This window comes from Hermetia illucens, chromosome 4 (genome assembly GCF_905115235.1).
Source record: "Hermetia illucens chromosome 4, iHerIll2.2.curated.20191125, whole genome shotgun sequence".
Classification (NCBI taxonomy): Eukaryota; Metazoa; Arthropoda; class Insecta; order Diptera; family Stratiomyidae; genus Hermetia; species Hermetia illucens.
Window position 1 is genome coordinate 45,161,847 of NC_051852.1, and position 24,027 is coordinate 45,185,873.

Here is a 24,027-nt window from a genome sequence, read left to right on the forward strand (position 1 = left end):
TACCTTAAAGGAGAAGATATTTGTGCTCGTACACTCCCTACGTATAGTATGTCTGTGTTCACTCTGCGCATGATTCAGAGGGAATCTTCTATGGTCTTAGTTTCTTCTGACTATTCGCATTGGTACTTTTGCAAAGTTAAATATATAAATTCATACATGCGAACAAAGAAGTATGAATTACGAGCAGATGATTGTAGTGTAGTAACACACTAGCAGTACCAAAAATGTTGGCACTGCACTTGTTACTCGGGAAATATAAAACTAGACGGTGATCTTGGTCATGGCTCACTTTTGGCCAAGAACTTGAGTGGAAGAGAAGTGTAAGCGTCCATTCGTAATACAAAATAGTTGGACAGCCGCGGATCTTGCATAAGATTATCTAGAAGATACATAGTGCGTGCCAAGTAGAGGATACACGAAGAGTGTTTGATTACTAAGACTACATTTTTGTAATACTCCGTTCTTCAACTGAATCGGATAATTAGTCTTCAATTGAACATTGGATGTGATCTATTTCAAACGGTTAAAAGTATCTTCAGTGCATAGTTTGTCGCGCGTGGACAGTATAGTAGTGCCTAGAATACTTCATAAAAATAATAGATAATAGTTGTTTCAAAAAATCCAAGAAAGCACCGATTTGCATTGAACTTTGATAGTAAATAATTTTATATAACGGTCATTATGGCAGACGTAGATCATGAACTTGGATCGATTCGGTTTATTGTGGTGAGTATTCAAATGGGAAAGTGATACAAAGCTAATATGTCTTCATGACTTCAAGAAGTGGAAACGGTTCATAGAACTTTCTGTTCTGCAATCAGATCACACATGTTGCGGCCGTAGGTTACTAGGACGCGAACAGTAAAGCAGTACACATTACATTATTAGCTACAATTACCTCCCATGGTGTTTCTCCGTAAAACTTGCTCATGCGGTGATTTGTTCTTGGTTACACTGTACAGCACCTCCATAAAGTATCAAATATTATTACAAAACCAATCAAGTAGTTTAGTATGAGTTTCAACGAAATAATTTGTGGCGTTTATCTTTTATTCTTTTATCACTAAATTCGAAATGAAATTTTTTTGTGGGCTGAAAATGGGTTGATGAGGAAGACTTTATTATTTAACTAAGGGAGTTCATATTTGAGAGTACTTTCAAACCGTAGCCTATAAAGAGTATTTAATTCCCCAGAATTATTCAAAAATCGTTTATTCTTCCATGTAGTTGCTAACTAGGTGAATCGGCGTGCCTAAACTACAATTAATTTGGCACACTAGAATCGATAAGCTCACCATAAATTGAACGCAAGTTGAAGCATTCCAAACAGGCCCTCCGGTCTACCAATGTTTGGGAGAATTATACTAACAATCGTTGAAAATGAGTATGAATGTCAGGTGAAAATTTCACTACTCCATTCCATGTGAAATATTTCAGCAGCTTTGCTTCATAGGTGTTAATGCAGGTTCCCTCACAAAAGACCAGTTCAAAGCGAGCGTACGATTAAGGTCTAACGCGAACTTGCTTTAATGTTTCGCTGCACTTACTGTGTTATAATATTTTAATGATCGTGTGAAAATATTTGTCATCACATAGCAAAGTGGAACACAAAAGTCACAGGTTCAGTTCATTCATAAATTTTATGTGCATATATTCGCATATGTGCAGGATTACTACTGATAACTGTGTGTAAGAAAATGTCAGTACTTTCCCTTGCTAGGGAAAAGTTCACATTTTTCATTTATACGTAATTCACATTTTTGAATAATTTAGCGTACTTGTTTCTATTTTCTGCATATCTCAAATGGTGTGCCTAATTAGCTATAAAGTCTCATTTAATTTGTTTTTAAATTTTTATTACACATTGAGTTCGTATTGTATCCATGAAAGGTTTCTGGAGGTATCAACCAGAATGGAGTTGGCTGGCTCACTTCAACTTATTTATGGCCTTACAAAACTGTGTATGATAGTTGACAATAGAAAATTAGGATTAGATTATTAGAAAAAGGCTTTGAATTTTAAGAGTTTATAAGGGAAATCGCATTATAATCAGAAAAGGCTAATACTTTCAAATAATTTCTGTTTGGAGAGATCACTATGATATGGTAGAAATAGTGCTAGATGAATCCACCGAATTGACTCAAAACCAATTACTTAAAACAACATTAAGCGGCGATTGCTATTGAAAGATTAACGTCTTTCTAAAGCTATTTATGATTATTAGAGGTAATGATTATATTATATAGATATAATACCACATACATATGTACGTGCGTGGGGGTAGAATTTTTACAAACCAAAGTATTAAGGGAAATTAAAAAAAGCAAAAGATTTTCTAGAAACCTAATTTTGTCGTTCTTTGCATTAACATCAGCTTTTCAGCGTTTTCGAAAGTTAATAACGGCCGGCGCCGTTTCTGGGGTAAATTCATTCCCCGCCTTTAGCAAAGCTTTTTTTAACAATCCAACTGATGTGTCAGTTTTAGCGGACTCGTGCCTCCAAAATCCCTCAATGTAAAAATCGGAATAATGTATCCTGATGCAAAAATGCAGGAAAACTGTTATTGGACCAGTTTAAAATTCTTTGCGTAGAATAGGCTCGTCCAATCTTATTGAAAAATCCTGTGCTGAGTTTTAAAGAAGTTTTGAACCTACAGATTTACTCCAAACTGTAAAGTATTTCCTAGTGCTCTGTTGCATTGATTTTGTTCCAATGGCTATGTCCCCATGCACACCATGTTATGGGATAACATAAAATTTGCATATTAGATTTCAGCGAAATATTTTCATTTATTTATTCATCCCCGTTAAAAATGATTCCCTTCTACAAAGAATCGGCCCTGAATTTTCTTTCTATAACTATTTTCAACATTTCGCTCCTTAGTTGGTATATATCTCGTCGGTAAGATATGTATAAGTATGCTCGAAGATTTAGGTATTTTTTAACAAGTTTACGCAGAGAAAATTTTCTAATTTCAATTAATTTAGCAAGGGTACGCATTGGTTGCTCAGGATCCCAATCAATGCGCTTTTATATTCTGTTGATGTTTTTTTCTTGAACCGTCCTCCTTTCATCCTACATCGTCGTAACGTTTTGAGATGTTATACCATATGCAATGCTCTGCGTTATTTTCAACATTTTATATATTTGATATGGACCTTCCCTGTACAACTGAAGAAGAAAATGAACTCAAAACTTCATAGCAAACAAAACAAACATACATTATTAACTAAAAAACATAAAAAACGATTTCTGTTATACACATGAGTGTGAAAAAGTACCAAAAAAGACTGATTTAGTTTTTTGGCCTATTGTATTATCCCCTAAAATGCAGACTTTTGTGAGTTTGATTTTTCATTGGAAAATCCTTACCGAATCTGTTCGTATGAGGTCTACCGGCAGAAATTTCTTCACTCAGCTGCGTAATGATTGTAATTTTACCCTTTAGAACAGAGTTGACAGTTGATGGTCGGCTCTGTTCCCACTATTGTGGATCAAGACCCTTGACAAGCCAGACTATCAGCCTGTGGATCCAGACCCTTAACAAACTAGTCTATCAGCCTTCTCATTACCAGCGCTGTTTGAGTGCCTTCGTAACCACATCAGAAATGTTTCGTTCAGTCAGCCAAGTTTCAATAGCATCGCTGGATGGTGAGACTCCATCGTTTTTGTCGTAAACATTCTCATCGTCTCCATTTTCCGGGAGGTTGGGCCAGTTTCACAATTAAAATTTCGAGAACACCTGTGAACCTGAACCGTCTTTCATGGCTGACACGTCACTATCACAAGCACTTGATGTATGAGTGGTCGCCTTTTCACGTACTAATGGTATCGTTAGTGGCTTCTCATTTTACCAGCAAATGAATAGAAGGGAGGAGAGGTAGATTTAGGATAGCTTCGAGTGCGGCAGTTACTCATTGTTCAGCTGTTTCTTAGGCAACCGAACCTTTGAATCGGTGCCACTAGCTTCCTGGTATTAGCAAAGTTCAGTCTCACCCACCAATGATGCATGCAGTTATCAAAATAGGCTTTATTATAGAGGTTTACATCCAATAAATCCGTTGTGGTGAAAGTTCCCAGGTCTTGCCTATTGCAGTCCTACAGCACCAAGCAATTAGGAGTCGAGATATACTCCCAAATACTTGGTCACATACTGGTAATTATCGGCCAGTCTGCTGACACAGTATGTGGCCGCTAGATGGTCTGCAGATGCTTGCGAAAAGATCATTGAGCCATTGTAAGATGCCCATTACTTGAAACCATAACAGAGGAGAGAGAACATCTCTCTGTGGCAGCCCCTACGACACCTTACCTCAACAGACTCCCATTCCATCAATATGTGAACAACCCAACTGATTAATACGGTAGCGAATTGAAGGAACCTTAAATGTGCACGAATGTGTCTAAGGCGTTTTTCCTTCCGCAGCATTTACAACAACAAAACACAATATCATAACGTAGGTAACCTTAATGCAGAGGTATTCCCAGCACGGAATACTACTAAACCCTAATTACGCAAAAGCAACAAAGCTTCTCATCCAATCATCATCTTCAGCACGATCGGTGTCCGGTTTGTGTTTGACGCGATCGAAACTTCCAAAACTCCAAATAAACTCTCCGCGTACGGACATAAACCATTACATTATAAAATCATCTCGACATTTTTTCCGGATATAGGCATGTAGTAAGGTTTCGATTGGGCAAATTTCGAAACTCCCTTATTTTGGTCTAATAAGATACGTTATGCATATTAAAAAATTACAGAAAAATAAATATATACATTACCATATTGACGAAAAAAAAAACTGAAAAAAATTTAAATTGTTTTTTATTTACTATTTCTGCTTTTATCAAATCCTCACACGCTTGAGCTTTTCTAAAAGCACCGGTAATATTGGTTTGGAGAGCGAAGTTTAATAACATTTTCCAAGATGTTTAATACTTCATTGTAGGGAATAATAGGTGCATCCGCATCTGGGTTTCACTCATCACTGGAATTTATCTTTTTATATAAATCCTCCATATTAATTGAAGAGAAAAGTTCATCTTCCCCAACATCAGTGAATATCATTTCATCTTCCCCAACATCAGTGAATATCATGCCTGCTTCATTTTGGTCATTTGGATTCGACGGTAAACCCAGTTTTTTTGAAACCATCAAATATTTTATCTTCTCTTATGTCATCCCCTGCTTGAGCTAACCATCAACAGGCGTGTAAAACAATAACTTTGGATAGTACAGCAGATAAAAAGTTATATGATGCAGATCTAGCTACACAAATTATATGATCCATTAGCGAGACTGCCTTTAAAGTTGGATTTTCCAATGTAACGGTTTCTAAAAATCAATTTTTCCTTTTATATATGTATGTCTTTAAAGCAGAATATGAAGGAAGCACACTGCAGAAATTTCGAATCGAAATTCAAAATATTTACCAAGTTACAGCAAATAGAAGAGCACGAGCCATGTTGACGTACTTTAAACGCAATGTTCTCAAAACAATATTTTTTTGACTGGTGGCAAATATAATACATTAAAATCCTGTTGAACCGATCAGGCTGACATTTTTACATATTCTAGTTCTGGTTCGAACCGAGATTATGGATTTTCGTAAATAATTTCTTATTTTTATTTTGGATATCCAATGAAAAAGTGACTCGATTTTTGAAGATTTTAGATACTCCGCCATTTTAGTATTTAGTAAGGTAAAATTATGATTGTAGTTCGAACAATAGAGTCAAGTTTTCAGAATAAAAAACCGTTTGAATTTATGGTTTCAGTTTAGAACAAATGAAGATGTGCTTTCCACCAATAACCCAACCTTTTTTAGAGGATATAAACAATTATTAAATTCATTAATTCAAAATTCTGCATCATAATTCAAGATGCCAATAATAACATATAAAATGATTAAAAAGATTACATTTCTTTTTATTCCCGAAAAAAAAAAATTCTATAGAAAGTTTGAAATATCGAGCCTCACATAGGAAAACCCCTTTAAGTTGTTAATAATGTTTTGACCGAGAGGCTGCACTTAGAAAATGCAATTTGGTGGAAGGGACTTCAAATCAATGTTTTCAAGACATACTCCATTACATGCAAGAGATTTTATCTACCGAAGGCAGAACCTTGCGATTTCTATTAAAGGATGGGAACCAATCTGGTGAAAAACTCAGAAGTCGTCATTGAACTTTCATACGTTTTTACGCTGGGGATAAAACAGCTATCCAAATTACGAGAAGATTTTCACTACACTATATAGTATTGCAATTGTAGGCGGTCCCTTAGAAAGTTTTCCTCTGTTCATTTTTCACTTTTAAGGACAAGTGATTTGGAGCGACTCCACTCCAAAAAAACAGCCACGTCTCGTTCATATTGTAAATTGAATAAATTGCTTTATGTCAATGAAAAACTTTTTTTCCCTCCAAAGAATGATTTCCGTAACCACTTATTACTTTCTTTAGTAATTTGTTGTGGTTTTATTCCCATCTTAGGATTATGCATATATTTGTTTGCCGCCAGCATCCTTTGCTTTTTTCCTGATATTTGGTCGATTATTTGAAGTTTGAATATATTTTTCGTTGCAGTATCTGTGGTAAATCTTCGTTCCTAGTTAAATCTGCTTTCCGTTAAGGGTACTGGCAATCTGTGGATCATGGAATGATGTGCCGTTCCACTATGTTGGTATATGTCGTTGAATATACTTGCGATGGTCCTTTGTGTAGTGTTGCCTTTCCTGGGCCCTTCGAATTCTATATAATTATTATTATTCTTAATAATGTTAACCCAAAAAATGGGGCTTTTCCTCCTTCCATTGTTGCTTGTGAATTTGATATTGTTGTTGTTTGTTTTTATTATGTAGAACTATATCCTTTTCGCTACCATCATAAAACTACCGAAAGTCCAACATCTACCAATAGCTACCATTTCCTGCTGTAGATTTGTCATGAATATCTCGCTTATTAAGAGCGATAGTGGATAGCCCATAACTATTTCTTTCGTTGCCTTTGTAAATAAAAAAAAAATTCCGTCATACAAATCAATGCTAGTTTTGTCAATGTTTGACCCGTAAATATCTTTAAGGCCGCCCTCAGTTCCAAAAACCCCGAGCTTCCTAGAAGGCACATTTCCCAATTAGGAAAAAAACAGTTCTTTATGACCGCGAAACACATTTTCTCTCCCAATATGCTCCCAAAACAGTTACAGTATTGATAGTTCATTCAAAAAGAAATTGTCAGGAAGTGCAACCAGAATGACATCGGAGCACTTCAGGTAATTGACTAAATTTCGTCATTATGTTCTTGTTGTTCCGTGTTTATGCCTTATGGCTGGGCACTCATCCTTTGGTCAATATCGTTAGTTTATTCAAAGGACGAACGTGCTGCCGCTAAGGGAGAGGAACTGAAGTGTCCAAGTAGACCTCCCTCACATCCCTTGACTAGCACTCAGGTTTGTAAGCGCATTTCGGCCGAGCAAGGAGCATTTGAGTCAAAAACTTAGAAAAAGGTCGAAAAAAAGTTTTCATAAACTCATCCTTGACATTTTTTTATATAAATAAGGGAAGAAAGACAAGAATGGCGTACCGCAACCCCTTCTTCCAAACGGTCAATCTGAACTTAGAGGTTGTCAAAATCCTACGTGCTAGTTCTAGGCGTTCTAGTTTACTGTTCGCATTATTTTTTAAATATTATTTTTAAATTGTTGTGCGGATTGTGAAATAGTTTTTAAAATGGAAATGGGAAGCATGTAGCTTACTTTTATATAGTTTTCGATTTAATATAAGTCAGATAGGATGTACTAGAAATGTCCTAAAAGAACCTCCAAAAACGCATTTTCCGCATTCAAGCTCTGTTTGAGCTTGGTGTTTTTAAATATTCGTAAATAAATTTATTATCATTTAGTTACAAAAGAAACTTGCGCCTACCTGCGTCATTTCGTTTTAAGGCATTTGAACTCAATCTGCCATTGCTAGTTTCGGAAATGGTTGAATCGAAATTTAGATATAAATAGTTACAGCTGTGAAGAGTGCCTGGTTTTCACCTGTGACAGGTGGTTTGCTCATAATATACGAATATATCCTGGAAAAATTCGTCATCGGTAACTTTCATTGATGGTGTTGGAAGGAAGTTTAATCTATAGCAACGCATGGCAGAGTATCATTGATTATTTCTAAATGTTATTTTCTTAGTACAATCTTTTCGTCCCTTTTGATTGCAAATATTTCTAATATCAACTCGAAATTTTTAACTTTCAAAAAACGAAAATTATACACCCTTAGGGAGGAATCTAAAAAAAAAGAGCTCCACAAAAAGTTTTCGTTGTTGCAGGATAAACTCGAGAATATTACTCGATATCCTTTTCAAGTCCAATTTAAGAAAATATAGACTGCAACAGATCACAAAGAGCCACGTCTTTTAGATAGTAACGGACAATGGCTCAGTTTTTCATTCAACTTGCAAATTTCATCGCAGAAGCTGCTCAAAAACCCGGACGTCCAAAAGTTTTGAAGAACTATCTCAATGTAGCAAGAAGCGGAAAACTATGGGGCTACCGAGAGAAGTGTCAGCCAGAAAGTCTGCTTAAATCATTTGTGGGACTACTCCTATTAAAGTATCGGAAGAAGTATACGTCTATGAGGATTTTCCAGAGGATATCGATAGGGTCATCTATAAATTTCTTGCCCCGAATTGAAGAAATAAAATTTCAGAGTATAGAACAAAAGTCGTGTCCTTCAGAAACACACAATGACTTGAAATCCTAAAGCAACTAATCAAAATTTAAATGAATACAAAAACAAATAGCGGAAATTTCTATTTAACACATTTTTGAGTATAAAAATAGAAGAAGCATTACTTGCATTTCATTCACATTTAGTGACAATACATATGGAGACACATTGAAATGACTGACGTAGAATTCCGAAAATGTCTTTTCCCGCACATGCCACTGTTTATTCTGCTCCTCGGTATAAGTCACAGTTTTGCATTTGCGTTCTGACATTCCTGCACGAGATACACCGTCAATTTTTCTTATATTTGGATATTCTTTTCACATGAACTTAAATGCTAATTGATGCAGTTATTTGTCATCTAAAAATCTTAAAATTAATTATCTGGGAAGTCTTCATGTACATATGGAATTATCAACCTGGCTAGGACCTGATTTTTCACGTGTATCTGTTTGTGAGCTCTTCAAATGCATTTCATTCAAATTAGGCGAGGCAAAAAGATGAATAATTGCAACACATGTAAAAGTCACTGCAGGAGGCATCCTAAGATATTAGTTCGGAATAAATTTGTCTTCACACAACAGCTGGGTATTAGAAAATAACATGCATCCATTCATATTTTCTTAATTACCAGATAAATTCATGTTCCCAGAGAATAGTCTCAAATTATTTATTCTGTGAGATCAAGTACATTCAAATACATGCACTGTGCAATAGAATAATTGTTTCAAATTAGATTCCTTACGAATACTTAGCATTTTCAATAGTAATAAATAAGTTCTTACATAGACCCCATGACAACAGACAATCCACACATATCCAATGTGGGTCCTTCAGACTGAATTCTCTAACTTTAGTCGACGAGTTTATCGGAATTCTTCACAAGAAAACAAAATATTCTATGTCAATGATTACTCCAGATATTTCCTACGTCCGTTTCCCACGAAATTTCATTGAAAAACACGGAGGAATTTAGACGCCCTTCTCATTGTTAGATACTGCGATAAAGTAAAAAATTTGGCTCATGACTGTCCAAGGGAAATCTAAATGACAAACAATAAATCTTCTGACTAGGCTGCTTGCCAAAATACTTCCTTAGCGAACGTGCGATCGAATTCGCGTGGTTCATTCTTTCAATTGACCACAGAGGAACGTAGTTTTCTACATGGCATTCAAGCAAGAGCACGTGCTTCTAGAATCCTTGAGAAACAATGGCGACAGCTGTTTATATTGGAAACTTATTTTGTATTTATTTTTTAATTTATGAATTCTTTGGACCCTTGAAAAATGTCAAATAGAAAATAATTCTTGTGAACTATAATATACAGATTTTCAGGAAAATAACGGAAGAAAGACGTCAATCAATAACAAACAATTCCTATGTGCTCTTTAAAAAGATTTGCTGGTGTTTCTACATAAAAATATTTTTTTTTGAGTAGAAGGGATTCTTCGAAAAAAGATTATTTTTATTTCTTTTTTCGGAAAGTATTGAATTTTTGCCAGACTCTTACGTCGGACGTTATGTGTTGTTTTGTTTATTTTGACATTTAAAAAATCGGAACAAGTTCTAGAAGATTGAGGCAAAAATAGGTTCAGTTCATGATATCGTGTGCAAAAAGGATGCGTTGCGACTGTCCGTCTCCTGTATCTCTTAGTCTACATATGTTTACGCAGTAAATGGGAGGCTATTTTTTACCCCTTCGTTTTAAAATTCATAGTCCTGCGTAAGTTATTTTAAAAATGTATTATTATTATTCATCTAATTTTTTTTCTTAATTTTGCTGAAATTTATCGTTTTTGAAGCATTAAAAAAATTTGGTTAACTAGATAAAGTGAGCCACTTAAGTACTTCGAATTGGTACCCTTTTACAAAGAGAGGAGACATATAGACCCTTACGTGGCCACTGGAACGAATCCATTCGAAGGAATAGAAACAAATGCTTCAAACGACCATGCCGATTGGGCATATGGGGTGGGGCCTACAAGGTGGTAATGAAAAGACGGCAAAGATCGCCTCAGGTCATCCGCCCGCGACTCCTTTTCCTTCACCACGAAAACAGCGGAAGAATATTGGTGGTCCAGTTTAACGAGTGCATAATACCTCCGGTAACTGGGGAGGAGCTGCAGAAAATATATTTCAGGATTGACGGCAACAAGGTTTGGATGTTAACCCTAACAGACCTAATTCCGATCTGCCTGTTAGATACAATGGTGAAGATAATGAAGAGAGTCATCTACAACAAACTGCTACCCATCGTCGAAAGCGGTAATGGCTTGTCCGAGCGTTGCTATAGATTTCGGCACGCAATCTGGCGAAAAACGTGCTGTTTTCTGGAGGCTACTGTGCCGTGTTGGTGGATTGAGGCTCACCGAATGCTCTCGGGATGTGCATGGCGAGGAAGCTATTAGTCGTGAATGGTTTCAACGCTTCGAACACGGTGATTTCAACATCGAAGACCCACATGGCGGCGGAAGGGAAAAGGTGTTTGAAGATGACGAGTTGATGACTGCACTCGATGACAGCTCGTGCATTCGAATCAGCCAGCTATTTCAATGTGCCTCATAGTCTTGGGAATGGTCCAGAAATAAGGAAATTAGGTGGCGTACGAGTTGAAGCTGAGGGACGTTCAACGGCGTTTGTTGACTTGTGAACAGCTGCTTCAAAGGCAAAAACAGAAGGGATTTCTACACCGTGTCGAGGCTGGGGACGAAAAATGGGTTCGCTACGATAACCTCAAACCCCAAATCATGGGGTTTGCCCGGCTCCAAGGTTATGCTTTGAATGTGATGGGACCAGCTCTGGATGTCAAAAATGCATTCAACCCCGCCAACTGAAACCGAATTAAAGGGGCGTGGGTTGACATAGATATTTTCAGATATTTAAGTCTAGTCGTAAATTACCACTAGAGAGGAATCTCTGGTACGGGATGGATTTGGGCCCCAACAAGCACATTATCCAAGCGGCGGTACCACAGGACTCATGTGTAATGAGGAGTTGCTCCCAACTTTCCAGAAAAACCTGCAATTGCCAGCTTTACGAATGACTCGTAGTTGTTACAGCAAAGTAATCAGGGGATGTAGAGTTCTACGCGATGAGAATACCGCTTTTAGAACCACATCAGATGAGACAGTACTGGTGGTGGTGGGCATGATCCCAGTGGATATTCTGGCAAAAGAAATGAGTGTGCTGTACCATCAAGATTGTGGAGGATACTCAGAACGCATGAACGTGGCAAATTCAGAGTCAAATCATCCCTGGCAACGCAGGTAGGTGCCGTTTAAGCGGAAACATGCTGAGACCGACTACCTCAGGGGACACTGTGGTTGCCACAGGCAGTATCTGCATCGCATGTGATATTTGACTGCCCAAGGTTCGCAATAGAGGAGAGGAATTCGAACCAAGTGCTAGGCAGGAGTGTGAGTTCGGAGAATATAGTTTTGGAGATGTTAAGATCGGATTTCTATACAATCGCAAAAATACAGGGGGAGTTGCTGAAAGCAGAAAGAAGCAGAAATACGAGCACTTAAAGGCAAACCCACCACGCGAATTGATACATAAACGGTGCTCCCGTGGGGCTGGGGCTTGGACACCGGGGGTGATAGTGGGTTAGAATCACCCGCACCCAATCTAACTCCCAAGTCCCGGGGCTTCTAGGCCACTATCGTGAGGCTAAATGCCTTATTAAGTTTTCTTTCCAGGACCGAAATTTCGCATTTACTACAACATTTTTTTTTTTATAGTTCTTCTCCAATTACTGGGGATACTGCAATCATCCAATTGCAGTGATAATCCCTTCCTTGCTGAGACAATAATCCCTGAATGTTAATGGAATCTGTGCCCATGAACATTTGTATGGCTTTTACCCTAGAAACTCACCAAAGGATTACGAAATTCCTTTACTTCGCTAAACAACTAACTGAAGGTTGTTTAGGCGTTTTAACAGGCTTATTATTTCTTTCTTAATAAGTCTTATCTACCATCCTCTGTGTTTGGCCCGACTGCGACTCGAGCGAAGGGTAGGTAGTTCAGTATCCCAGAAGAAGTCGGGCTTTCTGCTGGGGAGTCCACATCATCTTAACATTGAGTTGCATTTTCTTCCATAGAAAGCCTCTCTGTGTGGGGATCTCATTTAACCACACCTCTACAAAGATTAATTGAATCATCCTTTTCCCTGCCCAACTTGACAGACTTCCCGTTGTTGACCTTACAGGTTTCCTAGGTGCTCCCTCCCTAGTTGGAATAAATGTCACCTAGTGGATGCTGTGCTAATAACCTCCGTTAAAGTGCTTATATTCATTAGCGCTGTTCAAACGAATGTCAATCTCACAACTGAACTAAACCGTTTCGTTGGCCAGCACTGTGTTCAACTGCACAAGGGCTAACAATGAACTGCCTTTTCTCGTTTTTTTGTGGTTATTTCCAATTACCGGAGTCGGCATGGACTGCTGAAGCGGCTCAAAATGAGACTTGAATAAGTGCAGTAGCTATACAATTACACTCCATCTAGCTTAGCTAACACAAGACTGCCCGCCGCATATATGACATAGCCAGCCCCCCTTTCTTCCGGATATTATGGATTTGAGATTTGAATCCTTTGGTAATATTCCATTTATCTCCACAATATTTGGATTAGAACAGACCAAGGAATACTGTTTGGCAAGCTTTCGGAAAATCTTCAAACAATAGCCTTTAGAGAAAATTATGGGCCACCGATTCGATATATATTACTAAAATATATATTTAATTTTGCAGAACTCTTCAAGCCCCCGGAAAAATTCGGGTCCCGGGGGGATTATCACCTTCTCTCCCCACTTTCGACAAGTCAAGGGAATGGCTTGAATATTCATTGGCTGCTCATTAAAAAGTAGAGAAAGTAAGAAGTAAAGTACATTTAGAAATCTGCTGGAGGCCCAAAATTTGGGGAGATACTGAATATTTTGAAACAGTGGAATCCCGATATGAAGAAAAATATCTTGGCCACTATATTCTAGATAAAACCACCAAAGAAGCAATTCTCGCCAGGCTCGCTAGCATGCTCAAGATAGTTTATCTATCTGAACAATATACAGAGGAAAATATCTTCCTCCACCCTTAGGCCATGCAAAAAATACCATTAAATTTTTTAACGCCGTGATAATGTCAAAATGCACCCAACACTTTTTGCTAATTATGCTGTTTCCTTACTAAACTATTCTCAAGTAACCTTGTATTCGCTCCCATTTCATACACCCTTACTAGACCACAAATATGATAGGTTAGGTTATTTGAATGCGTGTACACAATAAATAATGATTATCATTATCAAATGGAGGAAATAACAACCGCCCCCTTTTCTCTAACGGATAGTTTTGCCTTAAAAGGCTCCCCAGAATTGCAATCTGAATTTGTTGAGGTATTAATTTTGCATACAACCCAAATTCATTGCATATTACAAACAAACCTAATATGTTATGGTGCCCTATTTGGAAATCCCCATACCTTCAAATTAGCAGAAAACAGCTATTCAATACTACAAATATAATTCAGCATTATAAAGTGAACTATGTAGAAATCAAGTGTCAAAAAATAAAACCATTTTCAAATCAGAAATGCATCAAAATATGTAAGAATTAGACACGTTTTGGCATTGGAACTTCAAACTAGACTTTTTTCAAAATTCAAAAAAAGTTTTAAAATGGATTTCGTGAACCCACAGGTAGCAACAATGAAAAAATATAAGATTAATTTCCTACTCCCCTGATTTTTGAACATACATACTAACAGAATGGATTATTTTTCAGGATGCCCCACTATCCTCGAAAGTAGCGATGTTCAATAATCGAGTGAATCAGCATAAGCAGTCACAATTTTTGAATCCATTTTCTCAGGAAGATGGCAGGAAGTCGCCACGCCCTTCAATCGCTAAAGACGAATATGGAAAGTATGTTTCTTATCACTATATCTATGCAGATTTCGCTTTTAATTAAGCCTTATGAAACAGACCCATCGCTGGAAGCTTAACAGAAATGCGAGGGCATAAAGCTAACATGCATGTGTGGAAGGAAATCTATGACCTATGCAAAATAATCGATGACGAAGGCACTCCCAATCCCGAAAATCCTGAATTGAAAGCTATTCTGTTTGGAGAAATTTTCAATGTGAGTACAAATCGAAGAAAATTCCATTCCAATTTTCAATTTCTAATTTTTCAACTTACAGATCTATACCCACATATCAGATAAGTGTGTTGGTTTATTGCTGAGAGCACGGAAGCACGGATTGCTCGATTTTGAGGGCGAAATGCTTTTCCAAGTAAGTTCCAATATATCGAATCTAAAATTACATTTCCAAAGCAATTTTATTCTAGCGTCGAGATGATGATGTTCCAATCTATATGCTTAAAACGTGCAACGAAATACGCGAAATAATCAAAGAAAAGGAAGGTCAGCTCAGCAGAAGTGTTAGTCCCGCTCCTCTGCCTACAACCGTTCTCATGAACATGAACAGACGAAGTGCGAGCCCAGCACCGCCACCCAAGGAATGAGTGGATCCAAAAAACGGGTGCTATCCGAAAGGTGCCTCTACAAGACGAAAAGACAAAATTCCACACCTGAACCTGATTGAACTAAAGATATTTATTGAAAACAACATAATTAGATGCTTTTTTTGCAAAATCCACTTTCCAAACTTTTAATATAAGTTCGGTCACGTTCATTTAGATGATAAGGCTGCTTAGTTAAATTATTTTTTCAGTATATTTCTACAAATATTCTTAAGATACTTGATTCGACTACCAGCTACTGGCAATTAGATAAATATTTGAAAAATTCATAATACAGAATTGTTAGTAAGAAATAGACGAGTAGATTTTATATTTTAAATGATCTAGTGATGTTTTATATTCTAATTACCCTTAAGTCAATTGATCCCTAACTAGGCAGAGTGAGAGACCAAGCCAAAACCAACCAAGTGTCCAGTGCAGCTAACGATGTGGTTTCATAGCATAATAGACAGACCTTAAAAAATTATTTTCTCCTCATCCAAACTTTTACATAGCACAAACACCTTTTGGGTTTGGCCTCCCCCATTGTACTTTTCTGTATTAAGAAAACGGGTGAACAGGATTCAAGATCTTTCAGACCAATATGTCCGAAATCCTTCGACCGAAAAGCACTGAAGGAACGTATATAACGTATGTAGAAATCCAGAACGCTTCCTTGTGGGACATACTGGCCTTGTTTATAGGTGAAATGTTAGAAAACAGACAAGTGACCCCACCAGCAGGTAACAATTCTGTTATCATGAAAACATCTCAACGTTGTCCACAGGGAGGGAATCGCATATGTGGAGTATAGTAGTAGACGAACTCTTACAAATACTGGAATAAATGTATGTATGGACAAATATTAGGAGACCCTATGTGATGACCTTATGAGAGTGAGATTGAGAATCGATTTTAACTGGAGCAGAAGGGCAGGACTGAGCATCAATCTTGATTACTTAAAAGCCGTTAGACTACACGGCACGCGACAAGGCAAACAGGAAACAGAGGTGAACTTAGACCGTTTTAGTAAAATTCTATAATTGCATGTTTCAGCGACTACTTGTCACCTTCATCAGTGCTTCAGTTTGAATGGGGAAAGAAATCCAGAATTGTTCTATTTATGGTATATTTGTTCTGCTAGGTATCAGGGGGGAGGAGAGTAATTAAACCCTAATTCACTACTTCCCCCCGTCTCGCCGATGTAACACGCGTATGCGTCTCCTGGTGAATTTGAAAACTCAGGAGTAACCGTTGCCTGTCTGTTGTGAAATTCATCTTTCGATGTTCTCTAAATTTTCAGACTTTTGGCCACGTCTAACTTTTTTGTATTTCTTACATGCTTCACCAATCTTCTTCCTAGAAACCATGTGGTTATTTAGGATGATATATTCCGCTACCCTCGATTTGAAGATCGTCGCACCTTTTTCTCCGCTAACTCTGCTTCCCCCAGGTGTTCTCCAAGACGTGTTTCTACGTTCCTTTTGGTTTGTCCGATTTATACTTTTCTGCAATTGGAATAAGAAATATCGTATATCCCACACTTGTCCGATCGATTCATCGGTCCCAGAAGGATTTGAGCTGGCCTTTCTTACTATTGCTATGCTGTTGAAAACGACATCTAAACCATGTTTCCCTAGTTTTTTTTGCTAATTGTCAAATTTACAAGAATATCAACCAGGAAGAAAAGAAAGCTGTTACCCATTAAAAAAGTCTATACGACGATAAACTAGACGCTGGAGACGGCGATAAAGATCTGTATCGACTTGTCGAAAGCCGAAAACAACGCACATGGGATATTGAACAAACTCTGTTGCATTAATGCCAAGAATGACATTTTGCCTACCGGCCAGTGAGCCACGATGGATACATAGTGGGAATATTTCGAGCAGAGTTCAACGACGAATTTGTTTATCCTCCACTTCTATAAGCACTGTCGATATTTGGAGTGATTCCACCGGTCAGCGTCACTGAAGACGAGTAAGCATTCAAACGCATAAAATCGGGGAAAGCAATACGACCTGATGGCATCGCATCTGAGCTCTGGAAAGCGAAGAGCTGGGACCCAACATTGCGGTTCGATAAGTTCTTCAATTGGGTTATTCTGAAAGGTTGAACACCATCTGCCAATCAAGAAAACACCACAGTTGCAATATGAAAAAAGAAAGTTAGTCCAGCAGAATGTTAAAATTCCCGTCCGATCCGGTTGCTGTCCCATGCCATGAACGCATTCTTAACAACCGTATTTGCAACATCGTTCAAACAACCATGAATCAAGTGAAGTGTCGAGAACTGCGGAACTACAGACTCAATACACGTTGCGGGGTTACTCATGGAAAAGTACCATGAGAGACATCGCGTCTCTACATTGCACTTCTGGACCTACAGAAGGCGTTTGATCGTGTATCACACAAAATCATCATCACCATCAGTGACAGTAACCTACCCGTAGCTAAGCGATTTAAATATGTCGGATCACTGTTATCAGCCAACGGTGAACTTCGTTATAAAATTATTTCATACATTAGCGTAACCTGGAAGAACTAGTGTTCCACAAATAGCGTTTTTTGTGATCGACAAATCAAGGAACATCTCAAATTTAGAATTCACCGCAATGTTGGTTGCCCTGTCGACCTCTATTCTTCTGAGGGTTAGCCGATTATAAAAGAAAATGAACGTCTTACGGGTCGATGGGACGCGACCGAAAGATCTACCGAAACAACGATGGCTTGATAAGCTGGATATTGACTTGAAACCCCCCGCGACGCACAACGGATCAAGATGAGCCAATCCGGCTTCTGTTATCAAAAATACCAATTGGAGTGAATGCCATCAAGCACGTCATCATCCCACGTATCGATCGTTCCTTCCAGTATATCTTATCCATGCTCGACGAATTGGAGCGTAAATTGCTCAGCTTTTCATTAAAATCCAGTTGCTCTGAAATCAAAACCGAACCGTATTGAAACCTAATAAAACTTTTTCATGTGGAAGGAGAATTCGGTGCTATACGGTTTCAATTAAGTACCGAATAGACACTGAACAGAATCGAAAACGATCAGAACGGAATCGTATACGTGTAAAACGAGCGAGAGGAGTTCTATCGTCTCGAGAAGATCCAAGAGAAATAGATAAGAAAAGGATCGACATCCTTGACCAAACCAACATTCCGGGTGGAGGAAATGGTTCTAAGTATTCTTGTTAAAGGCAGCAAAGGGAAGAATATTCTAATGAGTTAGCATATTTCGCATAGTTTAAAACTACTCACAGATGATAATTGCAGCATAGTTAAAATTAATCGTTGTCCTTAACCCAATATTTTCGATTGTTTCGTATTTAGTTTTTCGTTTGAGGAACATGCTCCGTGGTGGACGACTGCTTGAAATCGCTCCGTTACGAGGTGTTATCATGAAAATCTATTGTGAAAACTTAAACTTATTTACTAAAAATCAGATTTCCAAAGTTTCAGGGAAGCACTCACAAAGAACTACTTAGCTGATTTAGTTGAAATTGGAATTCCACATGCACCGTTTCTATCCCTTTCACCTAGGCCGATATGTGGAACCTTTAATATAGCTGAGTGTAGTATTATAATTACGCGGTGTTTCCAACGATTAATTGTTTGTTGTTTCTTTTTCGTTGGTGTAGATATTTATTCTTGCAAATACCGATATTTCGGAACCACTTGTTCCCTTCATCAGTGCTAACAAGTCTGCTCATCAGCAGGCTTATTAGTTGTATTTATACTATTCTAAATCTATAGTATATACTATACTATTATAATTATGACTAAATTAAAATTTTAAAAAACTTATATCAAAGAACGCGGGCACGCGCAGGGACTTATCACGAACTCCGTCGAGCAGAGAATCGATTTCACAGACGGAAAAGGAAGCCTGGGAGAACCAACAGGTCTCTGAACTCGAAAAGTACAGGGAGCAAACGCACCAAGCGCGCACCAAGTCAGCAGGATGAAGCCTTATACACCTCGATGCTCATCCTGCCGAGACAAAGAGGGATATCTGATTTCCGACAGAATGGGCATATTGGAGCGATGGGTTGAGTACTTTGACGAACTACTGAACAACCAGAACATCGGCGAGCTGGAGATCCCGTCAACTGAAGACGACGGACAAATACTGCCAAGTATAGAAGGAACAGTCCGTGCAATTCATCGGCTAAGAAATCATAAGTCGCCAGGAGCCGATGGAATTACAACCGAATTGGTTAAATATGGAGGCAACTAATTACATCAAGTAGTTCATTAACTTGTACTCAAGGTGTGGGACACCGAATCAATGCCTAACGACTGGCAAAGAGGCATTATCTGTCTCATACATAAAAAGGGAGATATCATACAGTGCAACAATTGTAAAGGTATCACGTTGCTGAGTACCATCTATAAGATATTCTCCACTATCTTGCTAAGGCGGATAGCCCCATACGCCCATAATATCATTGGCCCATACCAAAGAGGCTTCACTTCAGGCAAGTCAGTAACAGATCAGATTTTCTCTCTGCGGCAAGCGATGGAAAAACTATTGGAATATGGACAACAGTTGCACCATCTATTCATCGACTTTAAAGCCACCTATGATAGCATAGCCAGGGTAAAATTGTACACGGCGGTGAGAGAATTCGGTATCCCGACAATATTGATAAGACTGACTAGACTGACCCTGACCAATGTGCGAGGCCAGATAAAAGCAGCACGATCACTATCAAGACCATTCAACATCAACAACGGTCTACGACAAGGGGATGTCCTATCATGCGTCCTCTTTAACCTTGCCCTCGAGAAAGTGATCTGTGATGCTGAGGTAAATATCAGGGGTACGATCCTCTTTAAGTCCACCCAACTACTGGTCTATGCTGACGATATCGACATCATGAGAAAAACGAACCGAGACGTACAAACTGCCTTCATCCACTTAAGATTTTGAGCTACACATCAATGAAGGCAACACAAAGTACATGGTGGCAACGTTACCACCAAAAACCAACCAACCAACAACATCAAAACGCACTGGTCAAACGGGAAGAACAAAGATCGGAGACTACAACTTTGAGACCGTTGATAATTTCTCCTATCTAGGGTAGAAAATCACAACTGATAACAGCTATGATAATGAAATCCGCGTACGGTTGTTGGCAGCCAACAGAGCCTATTTCAGCTTGCAACAAGCTGGGAAACCGCAAGCTGGGCCCTCAGGTATGAAAGGTTTTGTTTGCTTCTTCTGTGAGTATATTCAGTTTCTGATAAAAGTGCTTGTGACAGACAGACAGATATTGAACCGATTTTAATAAGGTTCTGTTTTGCAAACACGCCAGACAGCTTTTGGGGATATCGAAATGGTGGACCTCGGCGGGAAACCGGGATGTCTGGAGTTCCTTATTAAGGCGGATACCGGTTGTTACTCCGTTGATGATGATAATGATTATTCAAATTCAAATCGAGTCACAAGAGATACCGTCGAATATTCAACGTGCCCAAGGTTCCCGCTCAACGCAAATCCATTTTTTTGCGGTCTCTGAATCTTTAGGAACGTATGTTTTGTTGCCGTTCAGGCAAAAAGATCAGATTGAGAATGATTGATTACTTGAAAAGCAACAAGTTACAAGCACTAAACCGAATGCCTTCACATAAATTAGATTGAAATTGCTCGTTCGATGACGTCACCACGTTTTCTTTTCCGTCTTGTGAGAATTCAATTTTTAAACCATTAGAATTAACAAATGAGCATTCCGAATTAGTTTTTTTAACGGATATGGTAATTTCGCAAGTGAAACTAATATTTTGGTATAAAAAACATATAATCATTTTCTAAAGCGGGGAGCCTATTGCAGCTTATTTTCCAAGTAAGAATTTTAACGACATTAGCAAGAAGTTATTTATCAGCGTTATACGGAAATTATGTAATTGGCGGCGATCCCAATTGCAGAAATACTATTTGGGGTTACAAGAAAAACAAAAAATGGGGAATATACTACAAAACTACAGCCAAACTCGCCCCGTCTCATTGCTTTTCGTGGATGATTCAACGTACGTCCTATTTAATAAAAAAGTTTCGGCATCAAATCTAGATGTAGTACTGTAATGTCCAGAATATATGTTCTGTTATATACTTCTCTGCAGTTATTTAGCAAACAAAGTTCAAGAGTTTTTTAATTGCCATTTTTCTCTAAAGTTTGCATACATTTATCAAGATATAAGTTACAAATCGCGAGCATACAACACTTGTAATCGTAAGATGTAAAGTTAACCCGATCGTAATATCACTTTTTCAAAAAGTGATGTGATATCATATTACCTACTAATGTAGTAAACCGACACTTTCAATCTTGAAGCTATTGCATGTAAAGCCCGCCATCCAGCTTCAGTTTGGCCTGTCAGTTACGCCTGAAGAGTCCGCATTTGATCGGCCACCGTAACGTGCATGAGATGCAGTTGGTCTACTCTTATGTTTGTTTAGGCTGTGGGTGAGAATTTTATAGGTGTCTTTATCGCTGGTGAACATTTTTGATAACACAAAAATATCTTAAATTCTAGGCTCAAGGCCTTCCATTTCCAGAGTTGAACTGAAGTTTTGCCTCTTTTATCTACACATTATTTATTCTATTCGGGCTCATTAATTTCGGTATTTTTAAGTAGTTTAATTCATTCACGCACCTCTGATAACTCGTAAGTCCACTAGCCATCATCAAATCGACCCACCAGATTTTATGGACAGTGCAATAACTCTAGCATAATTATTTCAATATTTAGCATTTCGTCTAGCAATGAGTCGATTTAAATGCAAATTTCCATCGACAGCTGATGGTAAAAATTTACTTCGCATCTTAATTATGTTTCAGCTTCAGGCGGTTTTCGCGAAATCAAAAAATACGTGTACATGTTGCTTGGATAATGAATAAATTTTATTTTTAGAAATCGACTCGGCATTTTGATCGGCTCTTCAATGTTTGATACTGTCAGAAAGCGTTCATAGAGTATTTCTCCGCGTTTTAGGTTAGAGTACTTTTAAGCGTTTTACGCATTTAATAACTTTTCCCTAATCGTTTGTTCGATTGGTTTAGATACAATAACTGCTGAGGAAAACTTGAACCCTTGCAGAAATGGCACAACGACGCGTCAACAAAGACGAATATGGAAGGTAAGCTCTATCGAAGTTCTTCAATATCAAACCTTATCAAATTCAGTTCAGTAAGTGAAAACATTCGTACGTGAAACCAGCGTAGTTATGTTATCGTGGAATACATACATGCATGGAGTTGTTTATATTTACTAAGTACATTTCAAGGTGGAAAGTGTAAAGTTCTATTGTGAGCAAACTCCATTGGGAGGCCCCTGCTCGGAAATCTATTTTGGTTGTATAAAAATATGCAGAAAGTGCAAAACATAATTTATGCAAATTTCGTTAAAAAATGAGGTACTAACCTGCAGATTTATTCTAGCTGTGATGCAGCTCGTATAGGTGAACTGAATAGATACGCAGAATATAAAAATCATGGTTGAAACTGATAAATTGTCTAGCATAATCACGGTTAATTCCGGTATTTTGAATTTTAGTAGTCGTTTCCTTTCTTGTATTAGGGGATCCCCAAGAAAAGGATTTTTTTTCAAGATTTTTCTGCGAGCACATTTTTAAATTATAATCCGCAACCAACATAACAAACAGTTAAGCATTTCTTCGAGAATAAGAAAAAATGACTGACATTTTGTCAAAATGCGACTGTAGATATAAACAACACAAGATTTTTCGAAGTTCCTCCGGGAATATATAAGGTATAACTACCTTGGAAACTTAAAAAAATGTGTTGATGAACCACAGGAGTTTGTAGTACACACGATTATATGATTATATTATATTATATTATATATGATTGGAATTCTTTTGGAAGAATGACGAGATTTAGAAAATAAATTCTGCGGAGCCATCATTTAGGTATTATGATACTTCTCGGGGTAGGTTTGCCTTTATGCACTTGTGCTTCTGTTCTTTTCTACCTTCCTCCTTCTTTCTCCCACCAGCCACTCCTTCCTTCTCCTTCGACCTCTGCATCTCCGCAACTATTTTCCCCAGACTCACGCCCCTGCCCAGCGCTTGGTTCAGATCCCTCCTCTTCATGCCCTGGAACCTCCGGTATGGCACCGCAGATAGGACAATTGTCCCGTAGGGAACTGGGCAATGTAGTAGTTGAACTCCTCATTTTTCCGTTCAAGCTATACCCTAATGCTGGGAATGATCCTGTGGGTCCAGAGACTCGTCTCATTTGCGTTGCCACAGATAATTCAATTCTGACCATACCTCTGAGTGCCCCTCCATACGTCTTGCTTGGTACAGCGCATTCATTTCTTTCGCCGGAGACTAGGATCATGCCTGATTTAATGTGATCCTAAAAGCGCTGTAAACCGCTGTAAGTCATCTTCCGGTAAACTGAATTCACCCACTTCTGTCTCTGTGCTCACACAGGTAACGGGTAAAAGAGAATAGATCGCATCACTCCTGTTAGAAGCAAACTCTGACAGTGTCTCACAGATATTCGGCAATATTTTTGCAAATGCCGCGGTGGCACCGACTTCCTTTTGACATGGATACTCTAGGTGCACCCTAAAGCTTAGTTTGGTAACAATTATTAAATCTAGGTATTCAATAGCCGGCTTTGAGATGACCGTATGTCCACCGACTTCTACCATACTTTCACAGTCTTCATTTTTCTATGATTCGTTTAATAACTGCTTCTATTTTCTCATTCACTAAGCCAGAAATTTATGG

The 24,027-nt window shown here is 38.2% G+C and overlaps 1 protein-coding gene across 1 annotated transcript in view; it reads left to right on the forward strand.

Annotated features, from left to right (window-relative positions):
• The first annotated feature begins 270 nt into the window (after nt 1-270).
• The window catches only part of LOC119653537, a 28,769-nt gene continuing 5,012 nt past the window's right edge, over nt 271-24,027 (forward strand). The window contains exons 1-7 of the mRNA XM_038058214.1: nt 271-726; nt 14,511-14,650; nt 14,711-14,867; nt 14,929-15,021; nt 15,077-15,250; nt 15,849-15,993; nt 22,365-22,404. Of these exons, the coding sequence (XP_037914142.1) occupies nt 682-726; nt 14,511-14,650; nt 14,711-14,867; nt 14,929-15,021; nt 15,077-15,250; nt 15,849-15,993; nt 22,365-22,404 (794 nt within the window). The 5' untranslated portion in view covers nt 271-681. The remainder of the gene's footprint in view (nt 727-14,510; nt 14,651-14,710; nt 14,868-14,928; nt 15,022-15,076; nt 15,251-15,848; nt 15,994-22,364; nt 22,405-24,027) is intronic.